General features: G+C 39.9%; 1 protein-coding gene across 4 annotated transcripts; it reads right to left on the minus strand.

Moving 5' to 3' along the window:
- Positions 1 to 712: 712 nt before the first annotated feature.
- On the minus strand, positions 713 to 15835 carry FAM161B (FAM161 centrosomal protein B). 4 transcript variants are annotated; one of them, XM_067462885.1, is made up of 10 exons: positions 15756 to 15834; positions 15329 to 15465; positions 13002 to 13318; positions 11908 to 12461; positions 9786 to 10108; positions 8266 to 8393; positions 6587 to 6754; positions 6099 to 6198; positions 4797 to 4930; positions 713 to 3836 (listed from the first exon to the last, which is right to left on the minus strand). In XM_067462885.1, the coding sequence occupies exons 3-10, from the start codon at positions 13307 to 13309 to the stop codon at positions 3752 to 3754; spliced, it is 1800 nt and encodes a 599-aa protein (XP_067318986.1). In that variant the 5' UTR covers positions 13310 to 13318; positions 15329 to 15465; positions 15756 to 15834; the 3' UTR covers positions 713 to 3751. The 4 variants fall into 4 exon arrangements, with proteins under 4 accessions (XP_067318986.1, XP_060614733.2, XP_060614726.2 ...); XM_060758750.2 differs by lacking the exon at positions 15329 to 15465 and having other exon boundaries at positions 713 to 2793; positions 15756 to 15835; XM_060758743.2 differs by lacking the exon at positions 15329 to 15465 and having other exon boundaries at positions 15756 to 15835.
- Between the last annotated feature and the right edge of the window lie 102 nt (positions 15836 to 15937).

Below are 15937 nucleotides of genomic sequence, written 5' to 3' on the forward strand. Positions count from 1 at the left end.
TTTAAGAGTTGTTTACAATCATCTTCCTCCTGCTTTGTGTAAACAAGCCAAGAAGGCTTGCTCTGAAATTGGAAAAAAAATATTAATAGGTTGTAAACAAATGAAAATATTGATGCTGAGTTTAAATCATGACTTAATATTCTGGCTTGCTTAGAGAGCATTAACCATAGCTTCTCAGCTGTGACAGAAAGCTATGGTTAGTCAGTTTTAAAAGTCATGTTCTAGTATAACAGTAGAAGAATATCAGTTGAATCTCAGAAATGAGACTAGAACCAGGTCCTAAGTACTACATTTGGACTACAGGACTATCCAAATGCCATGTTGTGACTTCTCAGATACTATTGTCAGGCAAAATTGATAAGATGACAGACTTTAAAGGGTTAAACTCTACTGGGTGCTAAGGTTGTTGTCATTTAGAAGCAAAGATAAGGTTGTTGTCATATAGAAGCAAATAATGACTCATTCTCTAGAAATATGGAGAGTGTCATTATTCTTGTGCCACTTTGTGTGGTCCTTACCTGCACCTAAATACCTGAAAGGCACCAGTTTCTGCCTGACCTTGGAAACTAAGGAAGATGGGAGATCGCCAATGAATTTTAAATGCTGTAGATAAGATTTAAGAGGAAGAAAGTGGCAAAACCACCTCAATCATTCCCTGCATAAAAAAACCCTATGAAATTCATGAGACAGGTGACTGGAAGGCATATGCATACACATTAGAGATAGGTCTCCACATTTATTGGAATTAGGGGTACAAAACAACTGTAAAAGTGAAAATTGGCAAATAAAAAAGCTATTCTATTCGTTGTCTTATATATCAATGAATATGATTTTTTTTAAAAAAATTGCCATTTTGCTTTATTTGAAAGAACACCTCTTGAAATTTTAAGATCTTCCACCACAGCTCTATGGTCAACCTCTGCTGGAAGTGGAGTACACAATTGCACTGGAGGACCTAGAAATTCCTAAAGAGAATGTTTTAATCAAATAAATATATAATCAAACCCACAAATATAGAGGGCTAATTGTATTACCGCTTTTTGGATTTTGGAATTTTTTAAATACATACATACAGTATTGCTTCCTTTCTTTTCAAACATAAATAATTCCTGGCATTAGTGGTAATAATTTTCAAATTTCTCAGAAATATTTTTAGAAAAGCACGGCAGCTGGATTTAAAATTTCATACATATTAAGGTAATGTCAGTATACAAAATGTGGTATGACTAGATTTAGCATTGATAGTGTATATGTAGTAGCAAACATGCATTTGCTGCAGTGTGGTATGTGAAGTGGCTCTTAACTGAAGGGACAGAATTACTAGATAGAACAGTGATGGTTTAGGGGCATTAAATCTGAGCATAATTTCAGATCTCAAGTTTTTTTAGGTTTATATTATTTGGGGGGATTGTCTGAAACAAACAGGAAACATCAAACTCTAGGGTGTGTCTATTAGGTGTGTCTACAGGCTTACACAGACTTCTCTGCAAAATCAAAACAGATGAGCTATTGATATAGACTGGATAAGAGCTTGATGGCAGTATCTTTCAATAGGAATCATTAGGTGAATAGGAGACTCCGGTGGCACAATGGGTTAAACACTTGTATTGGTAGTACTGAAGACCAACAAGTTGGAGGTTCGAAACTGGGGAGAACATGGATGAGCTCCCTCTGTTAGTTCGAGCTCCCCATGCGAGAACATGAGAGAAGCTTCCCACAAGGATGGTAAAACATCCAGGTGTGTCCTGGGCAACGTCCTTGCAGACGGCCAATTCTCTAATACCAGAAGCGACTTTCAGTTTCTCAATTTGCTCCTGACATGGAAAAAAAAAAAGGCGAATAAAGATACTTGAGTCTATTGTCTTTGAAATATCTCAGATGCAGTAAGCTGGCTCATAGTTTTAGACTCATTTACTAAGGATTGAATACCAGGATCTGTCATATATTCCTCGTCTGAGAATTGTTCCTTGGGCTAAAATGAAAAGCAGACTCCAAAATTCTTTTGGTGTACGACATTGATGTTCACCAGAACTTTCCAAACTGTGTGTCGCAACCTGTTACTGTGTTGGCTGCAGTGAGTAGATATGTCGCATGAATCTCTGAGTCAATAAATCATATATTTTGAAACATATAAATGATATATTTTGAAATATACTACAATTTGCATAAATATTCATATATCTTATAAATAATTGGTTGAACCTCTGGTTTACTAGCAAAATTCATTTATTGTGTTGCAAAACGATATATGTCTAAAAAGTGTCACCAATAGGAAGTATTTGGAAAAGTTTGGTGTAAGCAATGGGCATGAAAGCAGAAAGGCATTGGAAAAGTAAGTTGCTTGGTGCCAAAAGATTTTGTCTGCTTTCTCTCACTGCTAGTATGCAACCATAGAAAAAATGCAATGACAAATGTAATACACCAATAGGATTCCAGGCAATAAAGGATTCCAGGCAATAAAGGCACATTTTAACTTGCCTGTTGTCCTACACACACACACCACTTGGCTGAATAGATCCCTTCTTCTAAGAAAGCCACCAAGAATTAGAATAGCATTTAGGATTGCAGTCGTCTCAGTTGCTACAGCAAATGTCTTCTCATTAGCCTTGCAGGAGACTGGGAGGAGAAAAATTGGGAGTAAATCCTCTGAGTCCTACTTAAAATGGTGTTCCATGAACCAGTGTTGGTCCAGTGTTGGTCCAGGAACCATTAGCTGCCACTCCTTGGAGAGATTCCAGGTGAGAAAGAAATAACGATAGTCAATGGACACATATAGTATCAGTTCCTGGCACACTAGAAGAAAAAAATCACTAGTTATCCCACATGAGATAGCTTAAGAAGCACTGCCCTAGCCACTTCTTCTGCAAATAGTGCAACCAAGTCACTGAGAGAATACATACATTTTATAAAACTACTAACCGTCCCCTGCCACATGTTGCTGTGGCCCAACGTGTGTTAATGTGTTATGTATGTGTATATATGTGTATATGTGTGTGTATATGTGTTTGCTTATATGTGTGCATGTGTATGTGGTTGTGCACATGCGTTGTAATGTATTTTTTACGTTTTGGTTTCTACTGTGTTTTTTAGTGTTTTTACAAGTGATGGTCACTTGTTGGCCAGATAAGTGTATTGTGTCCAAATTTGGCGTCAATTCGTTCAGTGGTTTTTGAGTTATGTTAATCCCACAAACAAACATTACATTTTTATTTATATAGATTATCCATATATTGTCGAAGGCTTTCCTGGCCAGAATCACTGGGTTGTTGTAGGTCAGACCTCACAACCTCTGAGGATGCCTTCTTAGATGCAGGTGAAACGTCAGGAGAGAATGCTTCTAGAACATGGCCATATTGCCCGAAAAATCTACAACAACCTATTATCCATATGTTTATACCTGCAAAGAAAAAACTTGATTATTCCTCTTGTAGTAACTCATCTCTATTCTGCCCCAATGCAGGGAATTGGAACCTTTACGCTACCGTAGAAATTAAGACTTTCAATTAATATGGGTGTACAGTGGGCAATTCAGCAAGCAGAGGGAGGGACGCTAGGGATTGTGTCAGCACAATTGGGGTGCTAAATTATCTAAAGTGCAACAGATCCAATTAGGTACATAGCATGATCACACATAAACAACATATTCAGTTGGCTCCATTTTTTCATACTGCAAGTATTGCCTTAATGTCAAGGATGTATTACATTTGATTGGAGAGTAAGCTGGAGATACATGGGGTGTCCTAACAGATTCCTACTCTAATTCCAATCTTCTCTGTCCTTCTTGAGACAGTTCCTTTATGATATCAACTTCTGTATCCCTTTGGGACTTCTGGATTCTGTTGATAAAAAACAGTAATTTCAAATATTTTCAGAATGTAATGTGCCTCTTGCTAGTAACAATACTGAAGAAATAGTCATAGTTGCAATACTATTTTGAATTCCTCTCCATTTGGTAAGGATCCAAGTCAGGGCAAGGAAAAATTCTATCATGGAGAAACCACCATTTACAAAGTCTTGAATACAGGTTCAGCAAGCATTTGAGGGTGGGCCTTTTACAGTCTCAACCCCCCATTTTTAGCTCTAGGCTACTGTCGATCTGGAACAATACTGGGGGAAATTAGGGACTATTTTGAATTCTGGGTTGTTGTAGGTTTTCCTCTGAGGATGCTTGCCACAGATGCAGGCGAAACGTCAGGAGAAAAATTGCCTCCAGAACATGGCCATATAGCCCAGAAAAACCTACAACAACCCAGTGATTCTGGCCATGAAAGCCTTCGACAATATTTTGAATTCCTCTCCATTTGGTAAGGATCCCCCACACACAATTTTATCATGGTCTTCCAACGAAACTCTCCAAGCGCATCTGGTGATAGTACGACTCAACTAAGATCAGCCAATGAATTTTACGGCCAGGCGGAGAATTTCAGTACACAGCCTACAAACTAAACCTAAAGTCAGGGCAAAGAAAAAAATCTATTGTGGATAAACTGTCATTTCCTAAGTCTTCACTACAGGCCCAGCAGGTCTTTGAGGGTGGGCTTTTTACAATCTCAACCCCCCATTTTTAGTTCTGGGCAACTATCAATCTGGAACCATACTGGGGGAAATTAGGGTCTTGGGCTGCTATGCATTCAAAACTGTTCCTACATCTATGCCTACAGAGCTTTCTAAAGTGATAGGACATTTCCTTACCATGGCCAATTATCAATTCCGCTATATCCAGCTGTGTAACTGGATATGTGTAAATGTAACTGATTTTATTTTCAGCATAGATGTATTCTATGCACTTTATATACCTTTTCGTTGCAGACGTCTCCTTCCTTACTGGGCCAGTGGCTTCTCTCCCTTTTTTTCTTACAAATTCTTCATCCAACCCAAACTGCTGCAAGGTTTCTTGGAAGAGCCTCTGAGCTCCCTGCCGAGCACCGTGCTACCGAATCAAAAGTGAGACATTTTAGCAGATCCTCTTCCCTTTGGGAATAATTCAAATTATTTTCTACACTAAGATGGCAGGTGGGTATTCCTCTTAATATTGGTAGAAATATGTGCTTTAGACCAGGGGTCCTCAAACTAAGGCCCGGGGGCCAGATACGGCCCTCCAAGGTCATTTACCCGGCCCTCGCTCAGGGTCAATCTAAGTCTGAAATGACTTGAAAGCACACAACAACAACAACAACAACAACAACAACAGCAACAACAATCCTATCTCATCACCCAAAAGCAGGCCCACACTTCCCATTGAAATACGAATAAGTTTATATTTGTTAAGATTATTCTTCATTTTAATTATTGTATTGTTTTAAAGTGTTTTTTGCACTACAAATTAGATATGTGCAGTGTGCATAGGAATTCATTCATGCATTTTTCAAATTATAATCCAGCCCTCCAACAGTTTGAGGGACTGTGACCTGGCCCTCTGCTTAAGAAGATTGAGGACTCCTGCTTTAGACTGTTCAATTGAGGGAATGCTTCAATGGTCATTATGGTCATTGAAACTCATCTACTTTTGACTAGATTGAAAGCATCATGTACTGTTTTGTGCTACTTGTACATTAAGGTCATGTTTACTTTTACATTAGGTATGGGAATGATGCAACAATCCAGATGTTGTGGAACTGTAACTTCCATCATTCCTTGACAGTACCTATGTTTTGTGTGTGTGTATGTGTGTCAGAAGCTACTTGAGAAACTGCAAGTTGCTTCTGGTGTGAGAGAATTGGCTGTCCGCAAAGGCGTTGGCTCAGGGGACGCCAGGATGTTTTATCATCCTGTGGGAGGCTTCTCTCATGTCCTCACATGGGAAGTTGGAGCTGACAGATGGGAGTTCACCCCATCTTGCAGATTCAAATCGCCATCCCTCAAGTCAGCAGTTCAGCTGAAACAAGGGTTTAACCCATTGTGCCACAGCATCTCCAAGCAGCTATGCTGTCTTGGGTTGAAGGAAGTGCCAGTCAAACATTACAGAGACAACATGATTCCCACTTCTGCCTTACAGAGTGTAGTATAGCTAATTTGTAACTGAAACAGTCCTTTGCTCTTAATTCCCTCATCAGGTTTTTGTTAGCACTTCTTTTTTCACTCATACAAGAATTAGTTACCTTTGAGATCTGTTCAAATAAATATGGACGGTTTTTCACTCGCGTCTTCATCTCATTTAGTTCTTTTTGATACTCTTTCAGTCTTTTTTGGTCATTCTGCCTGTAACAAGAGTTTTGTTTTTTTTACTGACAGAAAATAGCTGAAGACTTGCAATTACACATTAAAAATACATAGCAGTGCTGATACAGCTTGAGCATCCTTTTCTGGAATTCTGAAATCCAAAATACTGGAAAATCTGAAATTGTCCACATAGGTGGCTGAGACAGTGACATCTTTGCTTCCTGAAGATTCAATGTACATACATACAAACTTTGTTTTCGTGAATCACATGCTTATATTGTATGCCAAAAACTCTGGTGCATACTACTGTGCTCATGCTCTTTTCCCTAATCCTGTTCTAAAGTTATTCTAATTTCATTAAGTTCATTACCTAGTAACCCTTTATTAAATTCCAGTAATATATTACCTAACCAATCTGAATACTGACCAGTTCTGTTTCAGCTTTTCGTTGTACGTCTCCTCCAAGCTTTTATGGGGATCCATGGCTTTTGCTCGGGAATTCACAGTCTTATGCATAGCTTGGCATTTCTTCCTCTGCAGCTCGGCCCAGCGAACGCCTTCATTCTCCTTGTATTTTTTATCCTCTTGGAGGAGTCTGTTGAGAAGGACACGGTAAGCAGTGTCAGAAATATTAAAAATTAACTAGGTATTTTTAATTACAAAAAAGTGAGTCAAACACTGAAAGGGTTAAATGGATGCAATGACTCAGCGAAAGCTGAAGTTCAATATAAGTAGGCGTGCCTGTAGCTTAGTACGCCTCAGTGTTAGTTGCCCTCAGTATGGGTGAAGCCTCAGTATGAGAAAGCCTCAGTATGAAAAGCCTCTGGTTTTAGTTTGCCTCAGTATGAGAATGCCTCAGTGTTAGTAGGCCTCAGTGTGAAGTAGCAAGAATGTGGGTGGATAAATGGGTGCTGCTTAAAAGCGGGGAGGTATTTAAGGCACCCATAACAAAATGCCAGAAAAATGCCGCTAATTCAATCAAAGAGGAAGTTTACAAACAAAACTCTTCAGCAGGAAAATGGAGCATTAGCACACACACACACACACCTACACCTCCCATGGCTGAAACCGAGCACAAGCCTCCAAGATGCTGAAGATGGGAAAAGCCTATATATACCTCTATCTATGTACAGTTGTCTGTCTTGTCAGTGTATAAATGGCATTGAATGTTTACCGACTATGTGTACCCAAGTCACCTTCAGGGTGAGAACGGCGGAATCTAAATACCGTAAATAAATAAAATACATAAAATAGGCCTCATTAAGACTAGGCCTCAGTCTGAGAAGGCCTAGTGTGAGAAGCTTCGGTGAGAGGAAGCCCCAGGTTGAAGGCCATCATGTGTGAAGCTTCAGTGGGAAGTCTGCTGTGTGTAAAAAGCTACTGTGTGAAGCTCCAGAGTAACTTTGGTGTGAGAAGGGGCTCTATGAGAGCAGAGCTGTTTAACTGCATGAGAAAGAAGCCCAGCCTGGAAGTAAAGAAGGAAGTGTAAAGAAATTTGTTCGTGTTATGGAAACCTTGTTCTTGTAAATAGTGCAACCATATTATATTACTATAAAGAAAAGCCTCCTATGGAAGAGATAACATTGGTCTGTGTGTTTTTTTCCTTTTATCACTTTTGGCTACTGGTGCTCGGTCACGCTGCTACTAATAAGTTACTCTGCAGTGCATTTATGAGGAGGGTCTTTTGTTAATATGCCCACTCGCCCAACAAGCAGAACATTAGTACATCAAAATAAAATAATCCAAAACCAGAAATCCAAGACGAGCCAGTCAAATTTTCCAGACAAAACAATGTGAACAATGTAAAGCTGTACTAGTCCTCTGCTAGAAAAAGAAATGTAGCTGATGGCACCTTCATATGACTTAAGTAACAGCCTATTTCATATGATGACCTGGAGCTGCAGAAAGGCAAGAAAGTCTATAGAAAATTGACCAGGATCTTTCCTCCTGGTCATATTTCTAATCGCTTTTCCACATTATCTGAATAGTAGGCTTGTTACCTAGAATAGTTTGTTTTTTATATAAAAATAAGCTCAGTTAACATGACCTGAACACATTTATCACCCACAATGAATGAAAGAGATAATCACAGATATTATTGCTCACTTAATAGCAGATTTCCTCTTTCTCGCGGCATCCGTTATATACACTGGAAGTGTATTGGAGGAAAGGGAGGAAAGACAAGTCAAAGAACGGCTTCTTTGTAACGGTGCCTTGGAAGGCTGAGGTACTTCCTGAAAGCAAGAATATTTTGTACAGATTTTAAAAGCCTTTTATATGTATTTAGCTGTATGTTCACTTCCTCATGTATGTGCATGTGTGCGTAACCCCATGCACTGGACACTGATTAAGACATATACAGTTTGGCTAGCAAAGCAGTTTTTCCGGCTGCTTTTGCTAACCCAACTAAAGCCTCCAGTGGCTAGTTATTTTAGTGAACACAGTGATTCTCAACCAATGGGTGCTCAGGAGTTTTGGTCTACAACTCCCGGAAATCCCAGCCAGTTTACCAGTTGAAGGCCAAAACATCCACAGGTTGAGAACCACTGAGCTAAGGGATTCAATGAGCTATACTCTCAAAGAGGAAGTTCTCAAAGTCCTGGCAAATATATTTCACTGGAGGCAGTGGAAGGAAAACATTCGAAAGTGGAGACCCTTTCCACCTTTTCTCCCTGCCAATGTTGATCTGGTAAAGCTTATGAAATGCCATCTCCTCTACCTCCTCTTTATCCCAATGTTAGTATTTTCTATCATTAGTGAAAGTACAATTGGCTCTCCACATTTGCAGATTTGATTATCCATGGATCTGATTAATATGTTCTCTCTAGGAACCTCTGGAGCTCCCGGTGGTGCAACGGGTTAAACCAATGAGCTGCGGAACATGCTGACCAAAAGGTTGGTGGTTTGAACTCAGGGAGCAGGGTGAACTCCCACTGTTAGCCCCAGCTTCTGCCAACCTAGCAGTTTGAAAACATGCAAATGTGAGTCGATCAATAGGTACCGCTCCTCTCCGGCAGGAAGGTAGCAGTACTCCATGCAGTCATGCCAGCCACATGACCTTGGAGGTGTCTATGGACAACACTGACTGTTCAGCTTAGAAATGGAAATTAGCACCACACCCCAGTCAGACATGATTAGACTTAATGTCAGGGAAAACCTTTACATTTACTGTTAGGAATCTCTAGATCTTCCAACACAATTCCGTTGTCAACTTTCAGCAGAAGTTGACCATAGAGTTATGCTGTAAGACTTACAGGTTCTACGAGAGGTGCTCAGATTAAAAAAATATATTTGTGTGTGTGTGTGTTTTTCCCTTTTTGTGGGGGGTCCTGTGTCCCTAACTTCAACAAATGTGGAGGACCCACTGTATGTCCCTTATCTCCTTCATTTTTTAAAAATTATTCCAATAGAAAGGAATTATATTTTAATATAAGTCCATTGCTTGTTCGTCTTGTTCCACAACATTTTATTTCCCCCCCCCCCCCCGAATAGAAAGCAATTATATTTTAAAGCAGTGGCACTGCATGTTTTTCTTGTTCCACAACAATTTTCTCCCTAGTAAGGACTAACACTGCAATGTAAACATGAAGTAGGCTAAAGGAGTAGGTTAAAACTATTCCTTTTACCATCATCTCCCGATGTTTGCAACGGAGATTAGAAGTTCTCAGTTGGAATGGTTTATTATGAGTTGCTTCCTTCATTTCTCGTTTGCTTTGCGCATCTCGTTGGAAAGCCCAGTAAAGTCCTTCAAAGTCAGGCACTGATTTGTTAATTCGTGGTTTAAAACTGAAGTTTTCCTGTAGAAAGCTAAGCTTTTCTTCCCTGTTCTTGGTGGCAGTTTGGGATCCTTTCTTTCTCCGTCTGTTGTCCAGCTCAATAGGTGCCCAGGAGGTTTCCAGTAAATCCTTAGATCTCATCTGAATACGGATTTTTCTTAAAAGTTCAGTTTCTGAGGATTAAAAGCAAAAGCAGTGAACATTCAGCATCGGAAGAAGGTATACAAATCTGTCTGATGTTGCAGTAAAAAAAACTGGAACACCAGAGGTCTTGAAATATTAATAGGACAATGTTGGATTTCATGCCTGGACTGCACAAGTTTCCAGTCCTCAATGAGTAGCTAGGTTAGAGATAAGGCTAAGCTGAAGGATTCCTTTACCCACATTCTATGCATGTTTTCCCAAAAGGGCTTTGTATTTCCTCTTCACTGCTAGCCACCTTAGATAATGTAGTAATGGAATTCTGTGAGGAAACTTCCTTTTATGTTTGTAACTGCCCTGGGTTGACCATGTGGTCTCCACCACTTTCAGTGTTCTGCTTTTCTTTCTACCTATGAGGATGCACATTTTGCCTCTCTCTAGGGAAAATGTAGCTGCATGGACTTTTTTTTTAACCTCTTCCCTCCTTTAGAAGATAGTAAGCTAGTTAGCTCCAATACTTCAATAAATATTTTTGAACCTAAAGTTCTGACTCTGCAATCCTAAGCCATCCAGAAGAATAGAAGCCTATTCTAGTTCACCACACCCCAACTGAGGGTTACTTTTTGAGCCTAACAGCTCAGATTCTCCAACGGACAATATAAATGTTTACTTCCTAAATAATAATAATCATGCAATTTTACGGGTGATTGTGAAGACAAGAAAATCTGAAAATTCAGAATGCCTAGAATCATGTAATTTGAAATACCAGGTGCAAAACTATATAGAATATAGAACCGCATAGAGTCGCCGTATATGCGGTATAAAAGAAAAGCAAATAAATAAATAAATAAATAAGAATATATATATTATTATTTAGAACAATTTAGTAATTCTCATTGATTTCCTGTATGAGTTCAGGAACTGTACATTCTAGCCATGCCTTTAAATTATCTCAAGTTTGAGGGTGCATCTACACTATAGAATTAATGGGGTTTCACACCACTTTAATTATGGCTCCATCTACACTGCCATATAAAGCACTTAAAATTGCATTATATGGCCAGTATAGAGTCATATAATATAGTTCAATACAGTTAAACCGCATTATATGATTTTACACTGACCTTACAATGTAGTTTCAGACTGCATTATAGGGCAGTGTAGATGATGAGGCCTTTCATGGCTCAATGCTATGGAAACGTGGGAGCTGTAGTTTCAAAAAGTTTTTAGTTTCTCTGATAAAGAGTGGTGGTACCTCATCAAACTACAAACTGCAGAATTCCACAGCATTGACGCAGGGCAGTGAAAGTACTTTCAAACTGCATTAATTCAACATTGTAGATGCACCTGTAGATAAACTCCATCCTTAAAGATGGTAGGCTTACTGGCACCAGAAACGGTGACCTCACAGGCAGAAAATAACAAGGGTCTACAGCAGGCATGGGCAAAATTGGCCCCTCCAAATTTTCTGGATTTAAACTCCCACAATTCCTAACAGCCTACCAGCTGTTAGGAATGATGGGAGTTGAAGTCCAAAACACCTGGAGGGCCGAAGTTTACCCATGCCTGATCTACAGGGAAAATCTGTAGAAGCTTGACAAAATCTTTTAAAGAAATCATTAAATTTTATCTACTTTTCCCTACTGAGGACGAAGAATTTCTGGCCACCAAGCCTTAATCACCCACACTGGAAGTCCCAGTCAAATTGCAAAACCCCCAGGGACATCTTTCCCAGCAAAAGTGAACTTCTTCACAGAGGAAGAATACATATTAATAGCTGCCATAATATGACATGACTCTTTCTCTGGAATACTCACTCAACCTTTTTTACCTTTGAGTTTATCCCCAAACACTGGTTCAAAAGTGGACTTGGGGATCCTCTTCTTGATTTTTGGTGCTATTTTTTTAGCAGGACCCATGATGTCCAGAACCTTTTGCCGGATGGCCTCCTTCCTCTTTTTTTCTTTTTCCTCAAAGCTGAAGGGTTTTTGCATCGAAAGGAGCAGTTCCCTTCTCTTCTGCGTTTCCACCTGTCTACGGATTTCATTCTTTTCCATGATTTCCTGGTAGAGGGGCAAATAGACGTGCGCAGGGACAGGTTGGGCCCTGAACTGCTTCTGGCACTCTGCCTCTTCTTGGCTTTGTCTTTTCTGTTCAGTTGTCTCAAGTTCAAGCAACGCGTGTGATTTTAACATTAGAGACTTTTCGCGAGCTTCTCGCAATGTCATTTTGAAGGGTTGAGGGATCGTGATAGAAGGGACCCAAGCATCTGAGGCACTCTTTGATTTTGAAAAAGGCTGTGAAGGCGAATAATGATTGTGCACATCATCTGAGTTATTTAATGTGAGGTCAGTCAAAGACTTGACCCTTCTTATGTTCCCAGACCTGAGGATAAGGTACAAAGGGCACAAAGGTAAAGAGAAAGATTGTACTTGAGAATGTCTTACTCTGAAGAAATGAAATAATTTTGTACATTTTTAGCTTGCATGGTAAGGAAGAGTTTCAAGCCTATTGCATTACTTTTATTGGCTGGATGGTCTTCCTTAGTATGAAAGTGTGGTCTAACAACAGCACTCAAGTGTATAGCAAAAAACTAGCAAAAAATCCCTCAGAGATTTCCTTCCCTTCTCTTCTTTTTTTCCATCTCCATTCTGTATTTCTCCCCTTCCTTCCTTCCTTATTTATTATTTATTTATTTATTTACTTCATTTGTATACCGCTGTTCTCAGCCCTTAGGCGACTCACAGCGGTTAACAGCGGTTCCTTCCTTCCTACCAGCTGTTAGGAATTGTGGGAGTTAAAGTCCAAAACATCTGGAGGGCCCAAGTTTGCCCATGCCTGCTATAGATAGATCAAGGAGAAATCTCTCCAATACAACCTGTTAATACTATGGAAAAAAAAATAAGGCACTGTGATACATTTTACCTGAAAGCTTCATGGTACTTTGTTGACAACATCAGTCTTCCATTGTCTTGGAAAAAGTCTTCCAATTCCTTCTCTTCCTTGGATGGTTTGAGGATGTTTGTCAGTCTTTGGTGGTACATATGACCTAACTCTAGCAAATACTGTCTGTTTTTTTCTTTCAGGATCTGAAGCGAGTCATAAAAGCCCCTGTCAGAATGCGAGGAACCAGCTTCATCTGACAGGAGAAAATCCAGCAGCTCCCTTCTGTTGGGTAGATTGGCATGGCCGGCCTGCTCCATGTCCGATCCGGAATCTGATTGTCCTTCCATCGGAAAAACCTGGGCCAATGAGAAAACAAGAGGAAGACATTGAACACAAAAAAGCATTTCAAAAATCATCATCATAACATTATTATTATTATTATTATTATTATTATTATTATTTACCAGTATATATGTTTGTTCATACCTCACTTTTATCTCTGTGTAAAAAAAGAAACATTGATTTCATATACACCACTTTCTCTGCCAAATGATTCAACATTGATCATGAGCTTAATTTTTCAACAAGTCAATCTGATGAAATTTCTGTAATTTCTGTTCGTGCACAGCTACTTGCAAGGTAAAGGTAAAGGTGTCCCCTGACATTAAGTCTAGTTGTGTCCAACTCTAGGGGAGGGGGGTGGTGCTAATCTCAATTTCTAAGTCGAAGAGCTGGCCTTGTCCTTAGACACCTCCAAGATCATGTGGCCAGCATGATCGCATCGAGCGCTGTTACCTTCCCAGCAAAGCAGTACCTATCAATCTACTCACATTTGAATGCTTCCAAACTGTTAGGTTGGCAGGAGCTGGACTAACAGTGGAAGCTCACCCCGCTCCCCAGATTCGAATCGTCAACTTTTTGGTTAGCAAGTTCATCAGCTCAGCGGTTTAACACGCTGCGCCACCAGGGGGCTACTTGCAAATTAAACCCTAAAACTTAGGAAGAATAACTTTTAAATAAAGTTGCTTATTATGGTTTCCATGGGAGCGAATATTATTTGTGATATACTGTAATTTTAGATTATAGATGTTCTGATTCTATTGCTTATTTTTCTTTCTTTTTTTCTGTAACCTGCCTCGAGCCAAGAGGAGAGGTGGGTAAGAAATAATAATAATAATAATAATAATAATAATAATAATGTAGTTGTTACAAGATGCTTTCAGGATTTCTGTTTCAGAAAATGGTGCCTCAAGATAGCTAAAATTATCATCAGTGCATCAATACTATTATTAAAACATTTTAATCACTTCATAAATAAATAAATACAGGAAATGTGTTGTCACAGGTTTTCATGGCTGGTATTTCTGGGCTGCTGAGAGTTTTCAGGGATGTATGGCTGTGTTTCAGAAGCATTCTCTCCTGATGTTTCACCCACATCTATGGCAGGCAAACTCAGGGGTTGTGAGTTCTGTTGGAAACTAGGAAAATAGGGATTTATATATCTGTGGAATGTCCAGGGTGGGAGAAAGAACTCTTGTGTATTGGAGGCAAATGTGAATGTTGCAATTGGCCATCTTGATTAGCATTGAATAGCCTTGCAGCTGTAAAGCCAGGCGGGTTGCTACCTGGAAGAATCCTTTGTTAGGAGGAGTTAGCTGGCCCTGATAGATTCTTGCTTGGGATTCTCCTGCTTTTTCAGTGTTGCTCTTTATTTACTGTCTTGATTTCAGATGGTTTTTTAAAATACTGGTAGCCAGTATTATTTGAGAATACAGAAATGCTGGACCACTCTAACAACTACCATGTCAGGCAATACAGAAAAGCCATTGAAATCCACAAGCATGTGGACAATTTCAACAGAAAGGAGGAAACCATGAAAATGAACAAAACCAGTATTTTAAAAAATTCAAAAATCAGGACAGTAAATAAAGAACAACACTCAAAAAGCAGGGGAATTCCAGGCAGGAAACAATCAGGGCCTCCCAACAAAGAATTCCCACAGACAGAAAGCAGCCAGGCTTTGAAGTTGCAAGGCCATTCAGTTGTAATCCAGGTGGCCATTTGCAACATTTATACAAGAGTCCTTCCACCCTAGACATTATTCCACAGATATATAAACCTCACTTATTTACTGGGTTGTTGTAGGTTTTTTTGGGCTATATTCTCTCCTGACGTTTCGCCTGCATCTATGGCAAGCATCCTCAGAGGTATGGCAAGCATCCTCACTACCTCTGAGGATGCTTGCCATAGACGCAGGCGAAACGTCAGGAGAGAATGCCTCTAGAACATGGCCATATAGCCCGAAAAAACCTACAACAACCCAGTGATTCCGGCCATGAAAGAACTTCGACAATATACTCACTTACTTAGTTTCCAACAGACCTCACAACCTCTGAGGATGCGTGTTATAGATGTGGGAGAAACGTCAGGAGAGAATGCTTCAGGAATATGGCCATTCAGCCCAGAAAGCTCACAGCAACCCAGTGATCCCGGCCATGAAAGCCTTTGACAACACAATGATAATCAATTATTAGTATTTCAGATATTATTATTATTATTTGCACCATATGTGTACATTGCTTTATTATGCCAACCCATGAATTCCATATGGTTTTCTTAGGCAAGGTATACTGCCAAGTCCCATCCTCAGAAATATAGCCTTATATTATAGCACCTGATATTGCTTGGCGGGCTCCCACCCAAGTATGGACCAGGGCTGACCCTGCTTAGCTTCAAGGATCAGAGGAGACCTGCTGCCTGGGGATATTATTGAGGTCAGTATCTGCACTGTACCCGTCCCATCTCCTTGGGCTCCGCTCCAGCCGCCGACACCGTCATTCTCGGCTCGACCACCACCATGCCTTGCCTCTAGACCCTCGACCAATAGGAACACTCCTTTTGGAACGCCTCTGTCATAGCGACCAATCAGCACGCGGCCCCGCCCTCTCTTGGCACTCATTGGTCGGGTTCTGTTG

This window comes from Anolis sagrei, chromosome 1, assembly GCF_037176765.1.
Source record: "Anolis sagrei isolate rAnoSag1 chromosome 1, rAnoSag1.mat, whole genome shotgun sequence".
NCBI classification, from domain to species: Eukaryota; Metazoa; Chordata; class Lepidosauria; order Squamata; family Dactyloidae; genus Anolis; species Anolis sagrei.